Genomic DNA, 22,064 nt, shown 5'->3' on the forward strand with positions numbered 1-22,064 from the left:
TATGTGGAATACAGACATACATGTCAATACTGTGTGGCATATTTATTCATTTAACATTTGCGGTTGCAGTAATTATGTAGTGTCTGCAGCTTTTTTTAGCGTTTTCATGTAAAAGGCTAACTGGTGTCATGGCATAAATGTACTTGGGTGCATAAAAATACGTACCAACAAGCACATATTACGCCGGTTTCCAAAAAAACACTAGAGGTGTCACGTCTTTGGACTCTTTTGTTGTTGTTTTTTTGTCGTGTGCCATGTGTTCTATGTGACCTACTTTAGTTAATTGTCTTTATCGTCTTCAGCCGTGTCTTGTTAACTACGTTGTATATTTAAGTCCTTTGTGTTTGAGTTCACATTTGTCCGATCATCGAGGTTACTATGTGTGGTTTTTGTTCTGCCTGCCTGCCTGCATATTATTGTTTTGTCCGTTTGAAGAGGATTAAAACTGTTTAAGTTAATTTATTTTCGTCGAGTGCTCCTTCACGCTAAACCACACTGTGACAAGAGGCAGTAAAATTTGGACACCTTTTTATTCCTTTTCACACAAATTTACAGAGTTTTGATTAACAAAGATTAATTTTAAAACAATTACTTCAAAACATTATTTATATGCATCAGTTTTAAAATTGATGCACATATCCAGCTTTATATGTTTGGGTTTTCATAGATGGTAGATTTGCTTGGTAGAGTACAGAGTACAGAAGCGTATTTGAGAAAAGAGGAGCTCCTGTTTGAATCCCATGTTATTACGGTTTGACAAAACAGTAAGAATCTGCAAAAAAGGCAGTTGAAATATTATATCAGTTTTAACATGGGGCATATTTCCAACATGATAGAGCATAAACTTTTAGCAGCAGCATTTAACGTAATAAAAACACAGCAATAAATACCTATATCAATATAGTAAAAATGAGGCAGGGTTCACATGTTGTAGCTGTGTTTTAGAAACAGCAGCGAAATGTGAAGTAATGCATAAAAATGGTGTTAAACAAAAACTGCACAGAGGTACATATTTTTATCATACCAGGTTGGTAAAAGGGCTGCAATTTTAGTTCCAAAAGGACTTCATCCAAGTTCTCATGGCTGACATATCACTTTACGCAATATTCTTTTCTCAGTTCTTTTGATAGTGGATAACTTATTGCATCTCTATGCTGCTCTAGATACTGAAAAATGTGACTTTTTTTGTGTGTTTTTAGTATGTGTTGTTTAGATTTCAGCTCTCCTGATGCTTCATTTAGCTCAAGCAAACTCTAAGATGTTATAATCAAACATACATCCGTTGTCTTTCTACAACCTTCTAGTTATTCAAGCATGTTCCTCTGCTCACATATCACAGTGTTTGAGTTTTATATATATATATATTTATATATATATATATATATATATATATATATATATTATACTATATTATGAGTGTGATATTGCTTTCATAGTGTATGACAGTTTTATCCAAGACTTTAATATTACATAACTTCTGTTTCAGACTCAGTATTCCCAGTTGCATTGACAATAATTCCAAACAAAGCCACGGCATAACTGTTACACATATTCAAACACAGTAGTGGCTTTTCAAACAAATCTGTTTTTAAACTGAATCAATGAATTGATTGAAAAAAGTGACCCTGGACCACAAATGTATAAAGCTCAACTGAAATTTATAAATCATCTGAAAGCTGAATAAATAAGCTTTCCATTGATGTATAGTTTGGTAGGCAATATTGTATGACATTGTATGGTGTGACGATATTTGCACCTTTTAGTTTTAAGTCTAAAAACAGTAATCCACATAAGGAACCCACAATAACAGAGAACAGAAAACAGAACCCAATATTGACGCAACAAAAGACACATTGAGGAAGGTATATTTTCTATATTTGAATAACAAACAGCTGACAGTAAAGAAACAATCAGTGCTAGAGGTTATGGGAAAGTTTAGATCAAGCAAACAATGATCCAAGTTTTCAAGTTTGCCTTTCTCTTTAGGGTCTTACAAATTATTTGTGTGCAGATAAGATCTCTACAGTTGCAAAGACTAAAATCTCAAAACCAAAGAGATTTACACAAAGAAAGAAGGCGGAGCTACTGCTGTTGGCATGCCCCCATGTTCTGGAGATGCTTTTTTTCTTGTGAAAGTGAAACTACTTTTTAGGGCTTCTAAAAGAGGACACAACAAAAAAATCTGTGGTTAAGTAAGGGATAATCAACGGCTTGCCGTGCATTAAAGGATTTTAAATGCACAACATGGAGCCAAAGAACCGCCCGAATATATTGTAGTGATCTAGTCGTGGGGTTTTAATGCATACCTGCCAGCTAATCAGAATCAAGATTTCAGACAGACCATGAAATAAGTAATATTTACATCACTGTTCCTGAAGAGTTCAACCCAAATATTAGAGTTTGTTCAGCGCATTTTGCAGAGAACTGTTTCTCGAAGCTGACAGAGTAGCCTATGCTGGCTGCACACAAAGGTTATAAAGTGCAGCAATTTCAAATCTGCAAGGAGAGTCTAGCACTTCTGACTCACAATCTTTAAGAAAGTTCTTATTAAAATCTTATTACTAATCAAACACGATTTTCGAGCAGTGTAGCGTAGTGTTTGTTGTTTGTCGTTTCTCTGATCACGCAGATGTGGTCATGTTTATGAAGCGTGATGCAACAATACGCTTAAAATGGCAGTGCTAAGTCATTAATTATGTCCCCACTAGATGCAACAAATGTCTCATTTGCTGGCTTTTATTTTTTTTAGTCACACTCCCTGGGACACTGCACCAAGTTATGGTAAGGGGCATAACATTTCTGTTATTCAGTTAAACACCACGCACTGGATAGCTGGTTAATCTGAGTGCTCCTCACTTCTCAGAAAGATGAGCTTTGTATAAATTGAAACAATAAATGTAGAGTATATGGAAAATAATGTTTTTTTTTTTTTACTTTTAACTACATAAATACATTGCATTACACTAAATACACAAAATAATGTTCTTTTTAGCAACATCATATGACCCCTGCGGATTCCAGACACAAAGTATGCAGTTGGATCAGGGGGAAGGATGGTGGGCCTGGCCCTTGTAATGGAAAAGAGGTAAACCAGGGTGCCGGGGGGAAGCAGCAAAGTGGGAGGCCAGGGTGGGACCAGCAGGGTGATTCAGCAGGTCAAGAGAGTTCAGCAATGGTCTTCTTGACCATTACAGGACAGACTGAGAGTTCAGAAATGGTCACCACCACCCAGAAAGGAGCTAAAGTGGATACTGTCACTTCGGGAGGATCTGCAGCAGATGCTGCCACCTCAAGAGTAACTGGAGTAGGCTCAGGAATGGACTCCTGGACAGGAAAGAGCTCAGAAGTAAACTCAAACTTGAGTGGCTTCTGGAGCATGCTCAAAGATTGGAGCAAGCTCTGGAATGAACTCTAAGACCCTTGCTACCCTCCTTCTCAATCTTGGCTTGCAAGATAAGGATCTATATAAAGCCTTACTATTCCCTGGGATACAGACTGACTGGATTGGACCGCTAAACTGCAGAAACAGAGATAATAAAAGTCAAAAGTCATTCATTAAAAAATCTGACATTCATAAAAAAAGCTCAGAATTACAAAGCTCCAGTCCTACCACCAAATCCAAAAAAAGTCTGTGCACGACCTCCTACTCCCATCCCCTGTTGATAAAGACCTGCAAACATCTTGAGCTGAGCCTTATGCTCTTTCTTAGAAGCAGGAGGAATATTCATAGCCCAAAAGGTGATAAAAACTGCTTGTTCTTCAAGTGGTCATTCTCTCAAACAAGAAGATCTAATTATCAGTCCAATAGGTTATGGGAAACAAAAGGCAAATAGTGATCTAAAAGAAGTGCCCTCTGGTGGTTGGCATGTGCACTACAGCAGCTGGCTTTGACACATAACTGTAAGAAAATCTGGAAAATGAGGGTGCAAAAAAATACCCGTATGACCACTTTTTTGAATATAGGCTCATTCTCCAACATTTTTTGGTCATTTTTGAACGTAATGCTACTGGTCTAATTTGATTCAATGATCTATGCTAAGCTATGCTAAAAGTGCTATTGCCACACCTCTAGATCAGCTGAATAGATTCGAAAACGCTAAAACTCAACTTATTTGGAGAATGAGCTTATTTCCAAAAAAAGTGGAGCGCTCTTTTAAGGTCCAGTGTCACAAATGGGTGTATTCAAAATTGCATGCTATCTAAATAGGTACTTCTTTTGAATAAGTACTTACTTTGCAATCATTAAAAAATATGTTTAGAGTCCTAAGAATGTGTGTAGTATGAATGTAATCTAGACATAATCTTGTCATCATATTGCCATATTGTGGCTTTACTTGTCATACACAAATCCTCTCTCCTGTGGCCTCATGTAAAGTGTCTATTGGAAGCACACTTCAGAATCTCATCTGTACGCAGTATGCACAGAACAACTTCTCTATAATTCTCAACACATATGTATGCGCATGAATTTGCTCTAAATGAGTAACCACAGTAAGGTTAGTCTTTTGCATAAAACATGGCCAAGCCATCTTCATTTAAGGGCTTCCAGCAAATCTTTAGAGATAAAGAGCTTTTCGTCATTGTCAACAAACATATGACCCCTGTAGAGCTTTTCGTCATTATCAACAAACATACAACCCCTGAGAGCAAGTACAACCAGATCAACAAGCAATGCCAAGTGGGCTATGATTAAAACCAGTTCAAACGCTGTAAACACATTATATATAGAAACTACATATAGATTACAGACCTCTCTTTAGCCAGCAGTACATATGCAAAACTGCATCTTAATACAGAGGAAATTTGCATTTTGGGCCATCATGCAAGTTAGAATTCTTACTCTTTCACTGGATATGAAAAACTATATTTAAAATGAAATATATATGAAGGAAATGTTATCTTGATATAATTATAAAGCCATCTAGTGAGTGTTTTTTTGGTGTGTGTTAGAGTGCTTTGTGTTATTCCTACATTTTTCATCAATTTAGACTATGTTATTGGTGAGTCCTGATTTGTTCAGATATCATGTACATATGTGCATACATAAACTTAGTTCTTGAGACCCATTGTTTTGCATTTTTTAAAAAGCCATTTGTATAATGGAAACAGAGAAAGTGTCCTCATAACCCATCACACATACAGCACTTGGGTAGTGGCAAGACAGCTTGTATCATGAATCCAGTTCCAATCTGAAGTCTGAAGCTCTGGCTACCATGACCTTGTTCTCTCTGTACCTGATTCACTAACTAACACGAGACACAAACTCACACACACCACACTCCACCATGAAATAGTTCATTATTTATGGGAAGTCGCTATTGGAAGTCTTGTTATTTTATTCATCAAGGTCCCTGTGGTTCTTTTGCCCTGTAGCAAGATGTCTGGTTAGCAGAGGCTGTTTACATGCAGCATTTCCAAGATCTGAGATCTCTTCTTGCTTGTCTTTTCTCAATTCTCTTGTACTGAAGCATCCAGAAACACTCATTCTTCAGGCATTGCAGTTCAATTAATGCAAACGTAAATTGCTCTATATCTTAATTACTAATTCATTCTCATTCATAGCATTAGAAAATGAAATCCGCTCAAGCATTACATTATTCAGCCTCACCAATAATGACAAAATAGTGCCTAATATTCCTGCATCATTAGTTATTGCTGAATACTGATTAGGTATGTTATGTACATTACGAATGACCTTCCCTTGAGAATACATAGCACTTCTCTTTCTATCAAGCTCACAATAAAAGCATTGCAGTAGCTCTGTCTGAGAGAACAATTTTAGTTATCAAAGATTTTCAATCACTCCTCCACTCAGATCATCGAATTAAGGCTTCATGCTATCTTAAATGTCAGTTACACTTTATTTGAAGCATTTATCAGCACAGCTTGCTAGATTTGATTGTATGGAAGAATGGCAAGCTGGTGGCACTGTTACTTTTAGACAGTTGCAATCACAAACATTTAAAATGCATTGCATATTTTATGAATGTAGCAGACACTTTTATTCAAAGCAATTTTAAGTTTACATTTCATACACTGCATTCAATTGAACATGCTACAGGAGCTCATTACCGAAAAATATGTGCACACATAACGGCAAAATGTAAACCTTGAATGCATTGTAAGTCAAAGTGTCTGTTGAATTCAAAGTAAATGAGCATATTTAATGAAAAAGCAGTTCACTTAGATGCTCTGGAATTCTTGCTCATTTTACGTACTGTTTTTGCAACCTGTCATACAGATTAATGCAACTTTCATCACGGGCTTGGGTCTGGAACTCCCCAGTCTAGTTGGTTATTCACAAGTGAAAAATTATATAAGCTTGTTATTACCTGAAATAACATAAAAAAAGTAGCTTGATAGCTCCCAGGCCAAGTGCAAAGAGCAAAGTACAAACCATCAGATGTATAAACACTAGGCTAGCTTTTGAGTTTTGTTGACAAAGTAAAGCTTTTATCCAAAATTCAGGGGGAATTAAATGTATTTTGTAAAATTAACAAAGTCTACGAGGGAGAAAAAGCCACAGGCAAGGTAGCAGAGATAAAGAAGTCATTAAAATCAGTCTACACGAAACCATACAGAGAAAGCAGCAGTATCTGCTAGCTGTTATGCTAATGCTCCTGTAATGAGCAACTAGCATGTTACATTGTCAGCTTAACTTTTATTCTGTTGTTTATGGGAAAAGCTGCAATGTTTCGGTTGCACTTTATTTTGTTCATACAGAGCAAAGCTGACAGAGTGTGAAGGGTGCAACTTCTTGCCTTTTAAAAGGAATATCTGTGCACTGAAAAACAAAACTGAAAAAAAAAAAATATATTAGCACTTTTAAGCCCAGAGGCCTGTTTACAACAGAAAAAGTATGAATTATTTTTCTATTATATATATTTGTTTTTGTCTAGCTATGCATGCTGGAAAATAGGGTTACAAAATATATTATACAATTAATGAATAAAATAACAATTTGCTGGCCTATAGATATGAAAAGTATTTGAATTTGTATTAATAACTTTCATTTTGTAACAAATATATCAGCACTCCACGCATTCTCAAAAAGAAGAAACAAATTCTATTTTACAGAGATCTTGCATGTACTCTTCTTTCTGTTGCTTATGGCACATTAACTGAGCTGATTAAGCCATAAAACATGTGAACTATTATACATTATGCACTGATTATATTTTTTAATTTGTAAAACAAACTCATTAAACAATAAACTTTGGTAATATATCTTGTCTAGCCATAAAACAATACGCATTAGAGCTTTACAACCATGAGTGCAGTGTTTGAAGCGTTAGATAATTGAAACAGTTGTATGCGATTCATAGCTTAGATTAGTGGTGTATAGCATCAAGTTATCTCATTAAAAAGATGTATAGGAAAAAATTAAAAAGGGAAGACAAAGTGAACCAAATATCAAAATATTAATTCCAGCTTCTCTTCTTTTTCTTGATGAATGTGTCAGCAAGAGAGAAACAGATGTATAGTGGATTAATGAGGTTTAGTCAACTTCAGTGGTGACATCATCTCTAGCAACAATCAAAACTGAAATTTAACAATAAAAGTGAACAACATCTTTAGATTGTCTCGTAAACAAGATTTCTAGTGCTTATTTTCCCCATCTGTTGTGTGATATATCTCTCTATTCAATCACAGAGAGATTTGCAAACCACTTTAGGTGAGAGTGTTTTGTCCGTCCCAGGGGTCCTGCATTAATCACCCTCATCTTTTATTTTACATTGGTAATGTTTTATCACCGCAAAAGCAGGTACATTTATTAAGATTCATATGGAAGGGGTTGTTAGTGGGATTCGCATCATTCATTACAGAGTAACTGAAATAAACAGGAAGTTGCAGGAATAAAAAAAAAAACACCAGTCAACCTCATATAGTGATTACAACAATGCAGACGTGACACTGCTCATGTACACATCATTACAAATAGACACATTTCAATAAGTGTAATGTAATTTATCAGCTGAACTGTCTGGGATATCAGCTTATTTGTATTGACAGTCAGTGATGGCTTCCAGCTAAATAAACAATTAACATTAAAAAAATATAGTAAAAAAACAAAAAACAAAAAGGATATTTGTGCTTTTTAGTCATTTTGGTTTTGGTTTTTCTTATGAATACCTTGGAATAAATGATGATGATGATAATAATAATAATAATGATGATGATGATGATGATGATGATGATGATGATGATGATGATACTACTAATAATAAGTCCTTCTATAACATATTTGCTACCATTGATAATTGAGTCCAAGATGGAGATGTAAGCACCGGTTTCTGTTTCCCAGAAAAAGAGGATTTATACAGAGCACCGCCATGGAAATATCCTATTGTATAATGAAATAATACATCTCTTTTCATGTTCTCCCAATCCTTTCTTCACACCCATTGCTTCTTTCTCAAAATCTGTTCTGCTGACTTCTTTGTGATGTTGCCTTGAGGATGTGATTGATATCTTTTTTCTCCTCCTCCCTCTACCTTATTATGCCATGAAAATGAACCTATAGCTCACCACTCCGTTTTAAATACCACAGTCATAGATAAATCTGCTCCCGTTCACAGCCATGTGAAATATTAAACATATAGAGAGGGAGGGAGAGGGGCGCCCACCAGCCGATGGATCAATATTTGCACCTCAGCGTGAAGCAATAAATATTCAATTTGCGAGAATATGATTATGACTTGGTAGCCCTAAGAGATGATTTAATGACTGCTGATGAATAAAGGCAGCGCATTTCATTCTCTTTGTCATGCATGACGTCTCATTTTTTAAATCTTTATTTTCTCTCTTTTGATGATGAAAAGCCACGCTTCAGAATACGTGCAGTCTGAAGTCAAAGCATGTTTGTGCTTGTACTGGGCTTATAAGTGAAACGTGTGGAATAACGCTGGGCTTTAGATTCAGTGCTTGTTCTTGTTTCATCATTCACACTTTCAGATCCGCTCACCTTGTTCAGCTGTATAAAAGATCTCAGAATTACGAAATGAATTTGATTATTACACTGCAGCCTGCACATCTAATGCAATGAAAAGACATATGATAAACCGAATTTAATCCACCGTAGGAAACTGTTATACAAACGGTTATGCAAAGATGTTCTGTAAATATGAATGTATAAAAATAAACAGGCTATGTAATACAGCTCAACTTCAAGGTTTTAAAAGACAAAACATATACCGCGGAAAATTAAGAAATCCTTTGGATATTTTTTGCTTTAAAAGAGAAAAAAAAATGTCTAGCAGCATTTGTTGACAGATGCAACTTGGTTTATTATTATTTTGGGGGGGTTACTGCATACAAATTTGATACACTATAACATACATATTGTACTCATACATTTTTTTGGAGGAAAATAGCAGAAATATCAAACACGGAATGTACAAATACACCGAACATACATTCACTTAATGCAGTGCAATCCTCCAGTGTGAATGTGAGTGTGATAACAGAGCTGCAGAAAATAGCACAAGCCATTTCTGTTAACTTTTATTATTGTTGTTTCATTCCATGTAAAAAAAAGAAAAATTTAAACAGCTGCTGTGAAGTCAATAACTCTTTTATTCTGGGCTTTTGTTGAATGCGCTGAGTGTTGAAACTCAAATGACTTTGTTGCATTTCTCATGAGCGGACTTTTATGCCTTTCTCTTTGTTGTTTTTCTATCACAGACAGTAACTTTGTGCTGGGGAACGCGCAGGTCCAGTCTCTGTACCCTATCGTGTATTGTTCTGATGGCTTCTGTGAGCTCACTGGCTACGCTCGTGCGGAGCTGATGCAGAAGAGCTGTGCGTGTCATTTCCTGTATGGGCCGGAGACCAGTGATAGGCTGATGGCACAAATCCAGGGTGCACTGGACGAAAGGCGGGAGTTTAAGACAGAACTGGTCTTCTACAAGAAAGGAGGTAAGGGTCAGATTGTTAATTATATGCTTTTGTCTTCTGCACCAAAAGCAAATTTAATTCCCATAATATCTGTAACGAAATTTGAGTTAGTCACCCCAAAACTTAATACATGGGATATTGCATGCAATGTATTGCAAGCATGTATTGCATGTATTTATTTATTATTAAAAATATATTCTAAAATGAAAATATTGTTAATAATAATAATATTGAGTTGCATTAAGTCTTAAATGTGACATTGCAAAAAGAAGAAGAATTTGAAGCAATTAAATAACCATAGTTATGCTGTGGATTAGGACATAAAAATCAAAGCAAACTCTAAAATCAATTAATCAGGAATGAATTTCGTATGTACTGAATTGATTAGAGTGATAAAGCAGGCATAGCTGCAGGCGATAATGAAATGAATTAACACAGCGGGGTGATGGAGGGATGAAAATAAAAGAACAGAACCAAGTGATGTATAGAAAAAGACATTGTAAATTTAATTAACCCAAGATTTTCTTCCAATCTTGAGGAAATGGATTATTTGTATTATTATGCAGCTTTCTGGAAAAAGTTTGTTAAACTTGTCAATTTTGCTGTTAAATCTTGACTTTTTTTTTCCAACATAGCTGTGCTACAGTAGATTTTCTCTATTGTCTAATAAAATAATTGATTCAAATCGATTTTCACGTGCGTCTACTTAGTATTTAGCAATAACAGAGTATGTAATAAGAGAGATCAAGTATGCAATGTACGTTATCCCTTACTTACAGAGACGTTTAGACATTTGAGTGCCTGCTATTTTTATAGATAATAAAATGCAAAAATTGAATAAATTCTGATCTTATATTAAACAGATCTGAAATGAAAACATCTAAATCAACATCTTCCCTCCGAGTAGATGTCCAAACAAATGCGATTTCAGCCCAGACTACATACATATTTGAACAAATTGACTTTAAATGCCTGCCTTGTTCTTTAAAGTGTCTGGAGTAGCTGAGCATAGATTACGATAACATCATAATTCAGCAGCTGTCTGTCTTTTCTCTCCTTTGCACCAATTTCCTTGAAAAAGACACAATACGCCTTTAAATTAGCCTTGAATAAACAATGCCTTCGGATTGGCTTGATTTATTCCATGTTGAACATGATGCACAGAAAGCGCGCAGCGTGTCGTATAGTTAATGCCATCCACGTTTTTACCCACCTGCGGTCAGGAGAACACAGTTCCATCCGTGTACCACGAGACCACCGTGAATTGCTGTGAACATACAGCGCAGACCTCTCTGTCAAACCCTATCAGACACCAGAACAGGCAGAGGGAATTTGGCAGATATTTAAAGCAAAATATTCTCGAAACACAGTAGCGTTGACAACCGATTTCTCACCTGATTCACTTCAATTTAGCATTCGTGCAACATTCATCAGAGAAAATTGGCCCCCTGCAGCCTGAATTCACAATGTCCGATTCATTCATTTGGCTGGTTTGTAAGAGATACTCAGGAGCTGTTTGTTGTCTTATCAAAGAGAATAGGCTATTTGTGTATTCTTTCCAGTTCGTAAGGTTTGATTGTGGATTGTCCGAACAGGCCGCTGCAGTCCCAAACAGAACTCTGAATGCTTCCTCTATCACGTCAGCCACAGCAACCCTTCTGCCACTTTGTCACTGAGTCAAAGGACTTCTAAACCTTGGCGTTTGCCTCACACGCCTCGCACACCTCTCGTGGCCTCGAGGTTCAGGTTAAGGTTGTACATGGTTCAAAGGGAATAAAAGATCATAGCTGAAAGACTGCTGTAAATTCCCCCTGTTGCTTGGCTGCCATGCTGCATCGAGATACTTTCAGCCCTCTGAAAGATAAAGAGCCTTAACAAACTGTCAAATGTTATTGCTTTGACATGAATTAAATCATAAAAAATTATAAGAATGACAATTGAACAATCAGTTATTTTATAGTGGTGAAATAACATAAAAGATAGTCACCATCACAAAATAATGGTTTTACTGGTTATAATGGGAATTATATTTGCTTTAACGGAAACTGTAATGGATCTTGTCTGTTGGTAATTGGTCACCTTCTATTGGTGGCTTGTTAAAACAATGGGACATGTCTCAAAATGCACTACAGCAACCTATTTTTTATGGTTTTAATGATGATGGTTGTAATGTTTGTAAATAATGCCATCTGTAGTGGAAACAGTTTGGATTTACTTTGATGGTTCTATAGTTTTTTTTTTCAGGATGGAGAATTAAATAATATTATTAATCATTTAAAGAACTGTTTTTTAAATAATTATATTATATGTCCTTTATATATTATACTTAATCCATATCTTCTGAAGCAATCCAGGTTTTTTTATACTGACATCAGTATTGCCTTGAGCGCAACAAACAACATTGATGATGGTGATTTCAAATATAAAATGTAATCATACGCTTGGTGAACAGTGTTGGAGAATTTGATGTTTCCCCGTTCAAACAGATAAGAGCTGCACTTGCATGCCTGAGAGGCATTTAAAAAATGGCCACAGATTGACATGACTTGCCTTAAAGCGACTTTGACTGGAAGATACAGGGTTGGAAAGGCCGCTTGATTATAGTGAATCAGTTCATTCTGAGAGCTCATGTAAATTAGCATAATAAACGGTTCATTTATTAGAGTGGTTCTGTACTACAGTTAAAACATAATTATGTAAATAGGAGTGGTTTGTTTTATGAAATTGAAAAACTACTTTCTAGTTTAGATTGTTCATTCATTCAAAACCCCTTTCTGGTTTTAATGACTTAAATATGATTCAGTTACTAAATTGGGTATATTTTTATTAAATAAAAACATATTAAGTAACTTCAGTATACAGTAGGTATTTTTGTTTGTAGCTTGTGGTGTAGTGCGGTCATCAAAAATGGCTTTCCCAACACTGTTTTTGGGCAGCTGAAAAGCCCTATACATGAAATTCACAGGAAATGCCTACTAGTTTGATTCTTGCTGTTATTAACTGCGGCACTAAATGTAAAACCCTGTTGTGTTTTATTATTGCTGCTCACAGTCAAAATTGCAGTTTCATTGCAAACTGTGGCAGTTTTACGATTTTAAACCATACTGTAAAAATATCAATAAATAGTAACACAGTTGTTTCGACATACAATGCGGTTCATTTAGTGTATTAAAGAGCTCTTGTGTGAGGATTAAGAATGATACCTGACCCTTATTGGCCAGTAATCATCATAACAACCTTCAGTCCATTGTGCAGTCAAACTAGTGGCTGTTTAATCATTCATTGTTGATCTTAGCTGTTCACCACATGTGGCAGAAATCAATTTATTGTATTTACCTATTGTTAGCAGCACATGCTTTATTCATAGGTTGGCGTGTTGCTGTTCTTACACCTTATTAAGTGGTTTGTTTTGAATGTATTGTTCATTGTATTATGTGCCCTATGTTCTCTGGCCATTGGTTCAATGAAATGTATTCTTTTCTTATTGAAATTTACTTCTCTTGACTCAAGCTGTGCCTAATGAAAGGGCTTGGTGATTCACACACACGCGCACACACACTCACACACACACACACAACACTGTGTATCATTAGGGACTCCATAACCTCCAACCAAGCATGTTCTACCTCTTTATTTCTGTTTCCCTCCATCTCGATTTAATGAGGCATGTTATGATACTGTGGTATAATGTTGAACAGCTGCAGAACGTCAGAGAACCTACATGTGTGCAGACAAATACACACAGACACAAAACAACAGATTCTGCTTACCTGTCAAAGGCTACATTCATAAACTTTGATTTACTGTTCAAAAAAGAGAAGAGAAGTATGTGTACGTATGGAATGGATGTTACTGACAAATATCTGTAAAAACTGAATATGGAGCATATCATTTGTGGGAAGGCCAAATGCTCAGAAACACAAAACAGACCACTCAAGAAGAAAAAGACAGCAGACGAACATTTTATGAAGAAACAATTTACTTATTTATTCACTTTAATCATGTCTGTGTCAAGTTGAACACTGTCTTTTTCTTTTTGTTCAGATTTTTGGCAAAGAAATCAGAGATTAGAGAAACTATACACATCTAAAAATGACATCTAGTTAAATATAAAAATAGTTTTTTTGCTGAATGCCTATTATTTTATTTTTGAAGCTGTCTTTTGAAGAAAAACAATTTGATAAAAATATATACTAATATTTTTCAAGACTTCCAAAAATGTATTTGTTTACATACATATTTACATACATGGCAACGTCAATCTATTAATCCAGGATCTACATTTTTCTATATACTCATAAAAGCTTTGGAGTGTAGAGCACTCTTCCTTTGGTTTTGGATCTCTCTGTGACAAACATAAAGACCCAATTAATTGATTATTAAATTGTTAGTGATTTTCTTTATCAGGTCTATCAATTAGTAATTGCAGTCCTAGATGCAGTTGCTAAAATCTAATGGATTTATATGTGATGCTCCTGCCAGACAGGATACGACGCACTTTAGATGACAGTGACTTTGAGATGTCCTTCTGTGCTGCTTTTGATATTTACTAAGTCTAGAGCTGCAAAAATGTTTTTTTTTTTTCAGTTTTTTTCAATTTACCTCAAGGTACAAATAGGGGCTCATGGGAAATGAAGGCAGTACAGCCAGCTGAGAGAACCTCTGACAAAAGCTAGTTTTGATGTAGACTAAAACTAATAATAAGAAAAGGTCACATCAAGCCTTTTATGGATCTGTAATACATTTTAAACATAAAGCCTGGTCTAAATATAAGGCTGAGTGAATGCCTGTCAATAAATGTGTGTCAATATTGAATGTTCATTTTGAATGTTAACTCTAACGGCTATTATGGTTATTTGGTTTTGACAGGAACTCAGTTCTGGTGTCTTCTGGATATTGTGCCCATTAAGAATGAAAAGGGAGAGGTGGTGCTCTTTCTAGTATCACACAAGGACATAACAGACAATAAGAAAGTCCAAGATGAAGAACAGAGTCCAGAAAGAGGTGAGTGTCTCCAGCTGAATGATGGGATTTACCAAGTAAATATATTTAAATTAGAACCAAAAAAACAGGTTTTTACAGACTAATGTCCTTTTAAGATTTACATTAACAATGTATTGGCACAATATCATTTATCTGCTTTATTAGTGTCAACTATAGATATTATTATTGATTATTTGCATATCCTATTATTGGATATATAATATGCTCACAACACAATATTTGCATATATTATCAGAAATATGTATCAGAAATATTTCATATTTAAAAACATAACAATTACAGTTATAAATGTGTTGTTGTTGTTGTTGTTATTATTACTATTATTACAACGTATTGCTTTAAAAAATATATATATATCTATATAGTAGTTATCATCTAACGTCTTATCAATGGATCACTGGAATTTTAATTTAGTTCTCTAGCAAACCTTCTTCGTACTGGTGGTTTACAAACCATTACATTGATTCTTACATAATTTGCTGCTTGTTAAGCCAGTCTCTCAGATACTTTCAGTAATGAGGGTAACCTTTCAAAATACAAAATGAAAACAGTTGCATTGTTGTTGCGCAGAACAAAGAAAACAACAATGAAGACAGAGAAAAGTAAGAGAGTCATAATGTGTAAAAAATTGCTGCATACAGTAAAAGTAGGTGCAGATGTAAAGTGCTCTATAACAAAGGGAGCACGGTTTCAAAAGAGCAAATTATCCTTTTATACATACAGCAATGCTTTCAACCACATACGGGATTTTCTGCAGAGCTTATTACGAGGTGATTATTCTTATTTTCCCTTAATTCCACTAATATTCACACACACACACACACCTCAAACACCACATCCTCTGTTTCTCATTCCCTCTCTCTCTCGTTCTTGGCTACAGAGTCGTGTGTTTTGGATGCTTCTATAGACCAGCAGCATCTCATGTGGTGCTCGCTGTTACAGTAATCCTGACACCTCTCCTCCCCAGAGAGAAAGAGAGAATGGTAGACTGATAAAAAGAGAGATGAAAAGGCACGCACAAGACACAGGGAGGGCCGGGAAGAAAGCTTGGCACGGAGGTGTGAAGCTCCCTTTAGTGGCCTGAGCTTGAGCCAAAGCACGGTTACTGTTCATTTGGCTGAAGGATAAACAATGTACTGGCTCTGGGAATAGTGGTCAATGATGTCGGCTCATTAAAAGTGAATAATTGGAATCAATTTAAAAAGAGTGAGAGTTACATTTTTAATTATGTTGAGTAAGCCAAATATTCTTAAAAATTAAAGCAGGGTTGGGTTTATATAAGAAAGGGGGGAAAGCCAATAAATACAATAAAAAAGAATGGAATGAGGATTTGGAAAGAGCAAGAAATGAATTGGAAGATTTTTAAGATATCTCATACAAGAAGCTGACAGATGGTACTCTGGAAATTAGTCATGTGAACTAAAGTCATCAATTAAAATCAACACTTCAGAGAAGGATAGGCAGGCAGGAGCATATTATGAGATATGAAAAAGAAGCAGATCTCCTTTAATGTTTTGTTCATATTTTATTTTCTCCTCAAAACATAATATGCACAGTTTTTTTTATTAAATAAACATAGTAAATAAACTTGGGAAGCATTTACACTACTTACAGTATAAATGTTAGAACAGTAGTGTGCTTTTTATGCAGTAGTGTATAAATAGTATATAAATATATGTAGTAAATAATCAGTTCTTGTTTCTAGTCAAATTAAATTAATAGTTTATCCTAATATAAAAGTATTTTTTGTCAATTTGGAGCATGAGATGTGTGTTTCTTATATGGCAAAAAATAAATAAATAAATACATAAAAATAAAATACATGTGCAAAAACAAACTATTTTGTGTTCCAAAAAAGACAATCTTGCAGGTAGGGAATGGCATTAGATAAAAGAATCCAAATCAGAATGACTCTGAACACCCCTGGCGCAGTCAACAAAATGAGTCGGTCTGAGCCATTAGGGAGGGAAGGAGAAGAAACACAAACTGAGGATACAGCTGAATCATAATCTAAATTGGCATCTTTCTGCTTTTTTCAGAGAGCTTCTAAAGGCTTTAATTGTTTATTATAAATTTGCCTGTTTATTTCCCACAGTGTAATCGATCTGTGTTCATAATTGTTTAAATAAATTACTGTTTTCTTCTCTTTTTTTTTTTTAAGTTGCCTTGTTTTTCATTGGATGCATTTCTCTTTTGTCATATTTACAAACCCATGATAAAATAATGAATGCGAATGTAATTCGTTTTGAGCAGACAGTGCTAATTAACGTAATTTCGTTCAGAGGGTTGTGGTTAAGAAATTAAGCTGGAATTTTCTAATGACTTAAGTGAAGTAATGGTGGAAATATGTACTCTTGTTTTCCGTTTTTCTGGAATAAGTTGATGTTATTTATCGTTGGGGCCAAAAAATTCAGAAATGAAGTCAGCTAAAGTGATGTATGACTGTTCTGTGCTCAGACGAGGAGACGGGGCTGGAGGTGCACAAGGTCACACGACCACCGGGCTTCAATGCCAACCGGCGCCGCAGCAGGGCTGTGCTTTACCAGCTGTCTGGACACCTGCAGAAGCAAGACAAGAGCAAACTCAAGATCAACAACGTTAGACACGCTTGCATTCTCACGATTCCGACTTAAGACCTTAAGAATAGTTCGACGTCAAACATTATTATAGGAAATAAAAAATAAATATTAAAATGACCTTGTAAAGACGAACATATAACAATATGCTGTGTTCAGCAAAGAGGCAGTTATTTACTGCTGCTTCTCATAAGTTGGATTGGTTCTTTAATTCACTTTGAGCTGCACATATTATAATCTTTATTAAAATCTTGAAAATAAAATAATAATAATATTGAACAGTTAAACATTTCTGAATGTTGTTGTCATATTTAGAACATGTTCGGTGAGAAGCCGCCCATCCCAGAGTACAAAGTGGCAGCCATTCAGAAGAGCCGTTTCATCCTCCTCCATTACGGCACCTTCAAAGCTGGCTGGGATTGGCTGATCTTGTTAGCCACCTTTTATGTAGCAGTTACTGTGCCCTATAATGTCTGTTTCACCGTCGTCGGTGGGCGGGATGAGGTTTCAACCCCTAGAAGTCCACCGAGTGTGAGCGACATCTTGGTAGAAATCCTTTTCATGTTAGGTAAGGCTCAACCTATTTGTTTGTTTCTTAGTTTTTTTTTTTTTGCTATGTCATTAGTTTAACAAAAATAAGTTCCAGTAATGTTACCTGGGTGATATTGTCTTTTGATACCAATGCCTGCTAATAAAGTACCCAGAGCACACCGTCCTATTATTTCTGAGGTGTGTGTGTGTGTGTGTACATTTCTGAGTCAGACAGTCTTTTATGTAACAGAGGAAATATACAGCCAGATATTTTTCAATTACTCAGAGCTTTTGATGTTACTAAACAAATGTCACGAAACGCATATAGCATTTCTAAAGCGGCAAAATCGTGAGATCAGAACTAAAAAGATTTTGAAGGACAGGTCAGAAAATAGAAAAGCTTAATATGCGTTTTGTAATTTAAAATGAACTCAGAAGGCTCACTGTCATAATAATGTATTAATAAAGTCAAATTCATCTCTGTAACTGTTGAAGGATACAGGTGAAGAATGTATTTGTATACAGACCCGTTAGATAAAATATCGGATTTATGGTGATTAATTTATAGCCATAGCCTAGCATTTCACAGTGAGTATATTGCAGTATATAACACTTTTTCATAAACCAGAACTATTTGTATTGCTAAAGCCATTTATTAATCTTTTAAGTGTTATTTGCTATACTCCATTAAATAGCATCATACTTTTATCACCTGTCACTGAATAAAATATAAGAAGATTTTTCTGTAACGTAATAATAAATAAATATCTGTGTCACCTCATCTTTCTGAAATATTTTTTTCTTTGTATCCCCATGACAGATATTGTGTTAAATTTTCGCACCACATTTGTGAGCACATCTGGCCAGGTGGTGTATGATGCACGCTCTATCTGTGTGCATTATGTCACCACCTGGCTTTTTGTGGACCTGATTGCTGCGCTACCTTTCGACCTGTTGTACGCCTTCAATGTCAGTGTGGTGAGTGTTCGTTTTGCTCATTTTGAAGAAAATTTTACTGTTTCATCACAACCTTTTCGACCATATATTTTTGTTTTAACGGCCCTCACACAGAGCTTTGTGGGACACCATATGACGTTGGGCATGCCATCTTAAATAATTATTCATTCTATGATTACCTTTTGAACTATACATTCGATTTCTGTGTCTTTAGTATTTTGGGGTTCATCTGCTGAAAACTGTTCGACTGTTACGGCTTCTACGCTTGCTGCAAAAGCTTGAGCGCTACTCCCAGTACAGCGCAGTGGTACTCACATTACTTATGTCCATGTTCGCCTTGCTGGCACATTGGATGGCCTGTGTCTGGTATGTCATCGGCCGCAGTGAGATTGAGAACAACAGCCCTGGTTCCTGGGACATTGGTGAGTGCCATATCTACAAACTGTCAAACATAGCTGTACCAATCTTTCAAGTTCAAATTCATTCAAACGGATTCTTAAGGTCTTCTAACAGGTTTGAATGCAATGCTTAAAACTTGTACTATCTAAGCTGACCCTCAAAATGGTATAAACTCCTCAAATATATTGAATATCTCTAATGGACGGATGTTTCATAAAACCAAATACCTAAGTGATGTTCAAACTTCCACAATAACAATAGGGCAGTTATCATATTAGCATAAGTGCTGCTATCTAAGAGATCTGACTGAGATCTTGTTTTGTTAGCCTAAACTGAATAGAAAATTCATTTATTTTCACATGTGAAAGAATTCTTTTCGCAGTGTCTCGTACACAAGGATCATTATTAAATATGTCTGTCCACTAATATTCTCATTATATTGAAAATGCGCCTTACAAAAAGGCTTCCTATTACAAATATCTTGCATTTGTGCTTTTAATACAGGTGCAAATTACTTTTGAAATTAGATAGACACGTGTGGAGGAAAAAATGCCAGACTTAATGCGTTCCGTCAGAAGGACAGAACAATTTCTATGGTTCTGTGAACAGCACACTTATGAGACAGACATTCTCTTCACATCATTCTAGTGTGTGTCACATCTGAAAAAACGTACAGGTGAATTACTTTCAGTCTGACTTATAAATTAACCTCTCTCTCTCAATCTCCCATGTGTTACTCTCCAAAAAAAAGAAAAAAAGAAAAATGAAAAAAAGCCAAGGGTTAAAGAAATGACTGGGAGTAAAAAAAAAGTGTATGATGACATTGACATGATCTCGACAGTGTGCATATCATAGAACCTGATTTATTAAAGGTCATTGTCTTTAGATAAACTGGAGAAAATATTTAGTCCTTTATAAAATATTAAATAAAATAAAGTCCTTTAAAGTGATCTTATACAACATTTAGTTCTGGTGCTTCAATTTGATTTGAATCTTTCTCCAGAAAAGTCATTGAATCATTTACTGAACCTATTCACGCAGAATCAATACAACTGATGGTTTTTATGAGTGATTCGAGTCATTGAATCATTTACACATAAGCCAAAAGTGTAGGAGTGTCTAACCTATTCACACACTATTAGAGCAGTTATTTATAGAAAGTCGCCTGTAGTCTAACACCATCTGTCATATCTAATGAAAGTGATTCTTATTGGCTTCAGCATCAGCGGTATCCTCAGGCACATCAAAGACCTAACTGACCACAATTCCACACTGGTTACTGGCCAGAAGATTCAATTACATCCACATGTTCTCCTTAAAAGCATACTACTCCAATATCCAGTCTTTACTGGTTTGCCAACAATATCACCCACCATTCCCTCTCACCCAGTTTTATATTGCCCAGCCATTAAATATTAAGCACACAAGGCTGTTGTGACATGTCTAGTTTTGCTAGTGGAAATGCAAGTTTGTAGCATTCTGCACATCAGATGGAATATTTTAAAATGGGAATACAAGACACATCCAACATTTAATGAGACTCAAATGTGTAACACTTCAGCTTTCAAATGGCAAATGTAGAATTTGAAGATGTACAAGATTTACAAGAAGCTGTTTTATATCTGGTGAGTACCAGTTTTAGATCGACTCTTTACAGCAATTACTATTTGCCTTTGTGAGTCAGTGTTATTGATTATAATGAAATATTGAAGTAACTTTGAGTAAGGTTGTCTATCTGTATTGGAAATAGGGGCCATAAAAGGTTGTAAATGGATTGGAGTTTTGCTGTATCAATAACGAAAGGTTTCTTTGATGGTTCCTCCAGGAGTTGATTGAACTCTGTTTGCTCTGTGCCTCCCTCTCCATCTTTTTTTTTCCATATTGCTCACTTTACTGGCCTTACCTCAGCAGAACACTGCTCTTTTTAATGGCTAGCTGCCCAGCAGACCTTGAGAGTCTAGAGAGTATTTTCAAGTTGGCTGTAAAAATCATACTGTCAAATCAGTCAAAACTCTTGATTCTTCCTCAAGTGTTTTGGAAGAGAACAGAGATCCCCCACTGTGAGAAATGTATAATCCTCCCAGTCTTGTTATTACAGCCATTTTAATATCCGCTTTTTGCACGTCAATCTCCCTTACCTTCCAACACTGATTCCTACATCCCAGTTTGAGTGTCCTGTACAACACCTTTTATTTAATCCCTAACCCTAGCTAACACTGTCTTGAAGAAATACCTTCCCTTTTTACTTGACTTTTCTTGCTACTCAAAGAGCTATATTTTGTCACCTTTGTCATTATCCATGGTCTTCTCTTTGGCTCCCTCCACCATAAATAAATAATCAAATCACACATATAGCTTGTTTTCTGACATTAGATATAGATATTCAAATGGATCTTTCTTGTGTACTTGTATTTTTCCTCCTGCGCTGATTTACAACCCAACGTCGCCTTTGTTGTTTGAGACACAATTTTCTATTCATATTGTCCTCCTAAATAAACAGCAGGATATGTAAAGTATATGTTTCTCAGGCCTGCTCCATCAGAGGCATTACTGGTATAAATTAATCTTCGGCAATGCTTTTTGCTAGTATTACATTTACATTTGTACTATTCATTCTAGAGACCGTAAGCTTGTCAAGCACTGGCTGATGGCTGTTTTTCATAAATAATTATGCACTCTGTCATCAAGTGCAATTGAATT

General features: G+C 35.6%; 1 protein-coding gene across 1 annotated transcript in view; it reads left to right on the forward strand.

Annotated features, from left to right (window-relative positions):
* The window catches only part of kcnh3 (potassium voltage-gated channel, subfamily H (eag-related), member 3), a 93,884-nt gene that overhangs the window by 44,528 nt on the left and 27,292 nt on the right, over nucleotides 1-22,064 (forward strand). The window contains exons 2-7 of the mRNA XM_043249569.1: nucleotides 9,685-9,918; nucleotides 14,767-14,901; nucleotides 17,359-17,498; nucleotides 17,793-18,045; nucleotides 18,829-18,986; nucleotides 19,180-19,387. Coding sequence (XP_043105504.1) covers nucleotides 9,685-9,918; nucleotides 14,767-14,901; nucleotides 17,359-17,498; nucleotides 17,793-18,045; nucleotides 18,829-18,986; nucleotides 19,180-19,387 — 1,128 coding nt within the window. The remainder of the gene's footprint in view (nucleotides 1-9,684; nucleotides 9,919-14,766; nucleotides 14,902-17,358; nucleotides 17,499-17,792; nucleotides 18,046-18,828; nucleotides 18,987-19,179; nucleotides 19,388-22,064) is intronic.

The sequence above is a fragment of the Puntigrus tetrazona genome, chromosome 9, assembly GCF_018831695.1.
Source record: "Puntigrus tetrazona isolate hp1 chromosome 9, ASM1883169v1, whole genome shotgun sequence".
Classification (NCBI taxonomy): domain Eukaryota; kingdom Metazoa; phylum Chordata; class Actinopteri; order Cypriniformes; family Cyprinidae; genus Puntigrus; species Puntigrus tetrazona.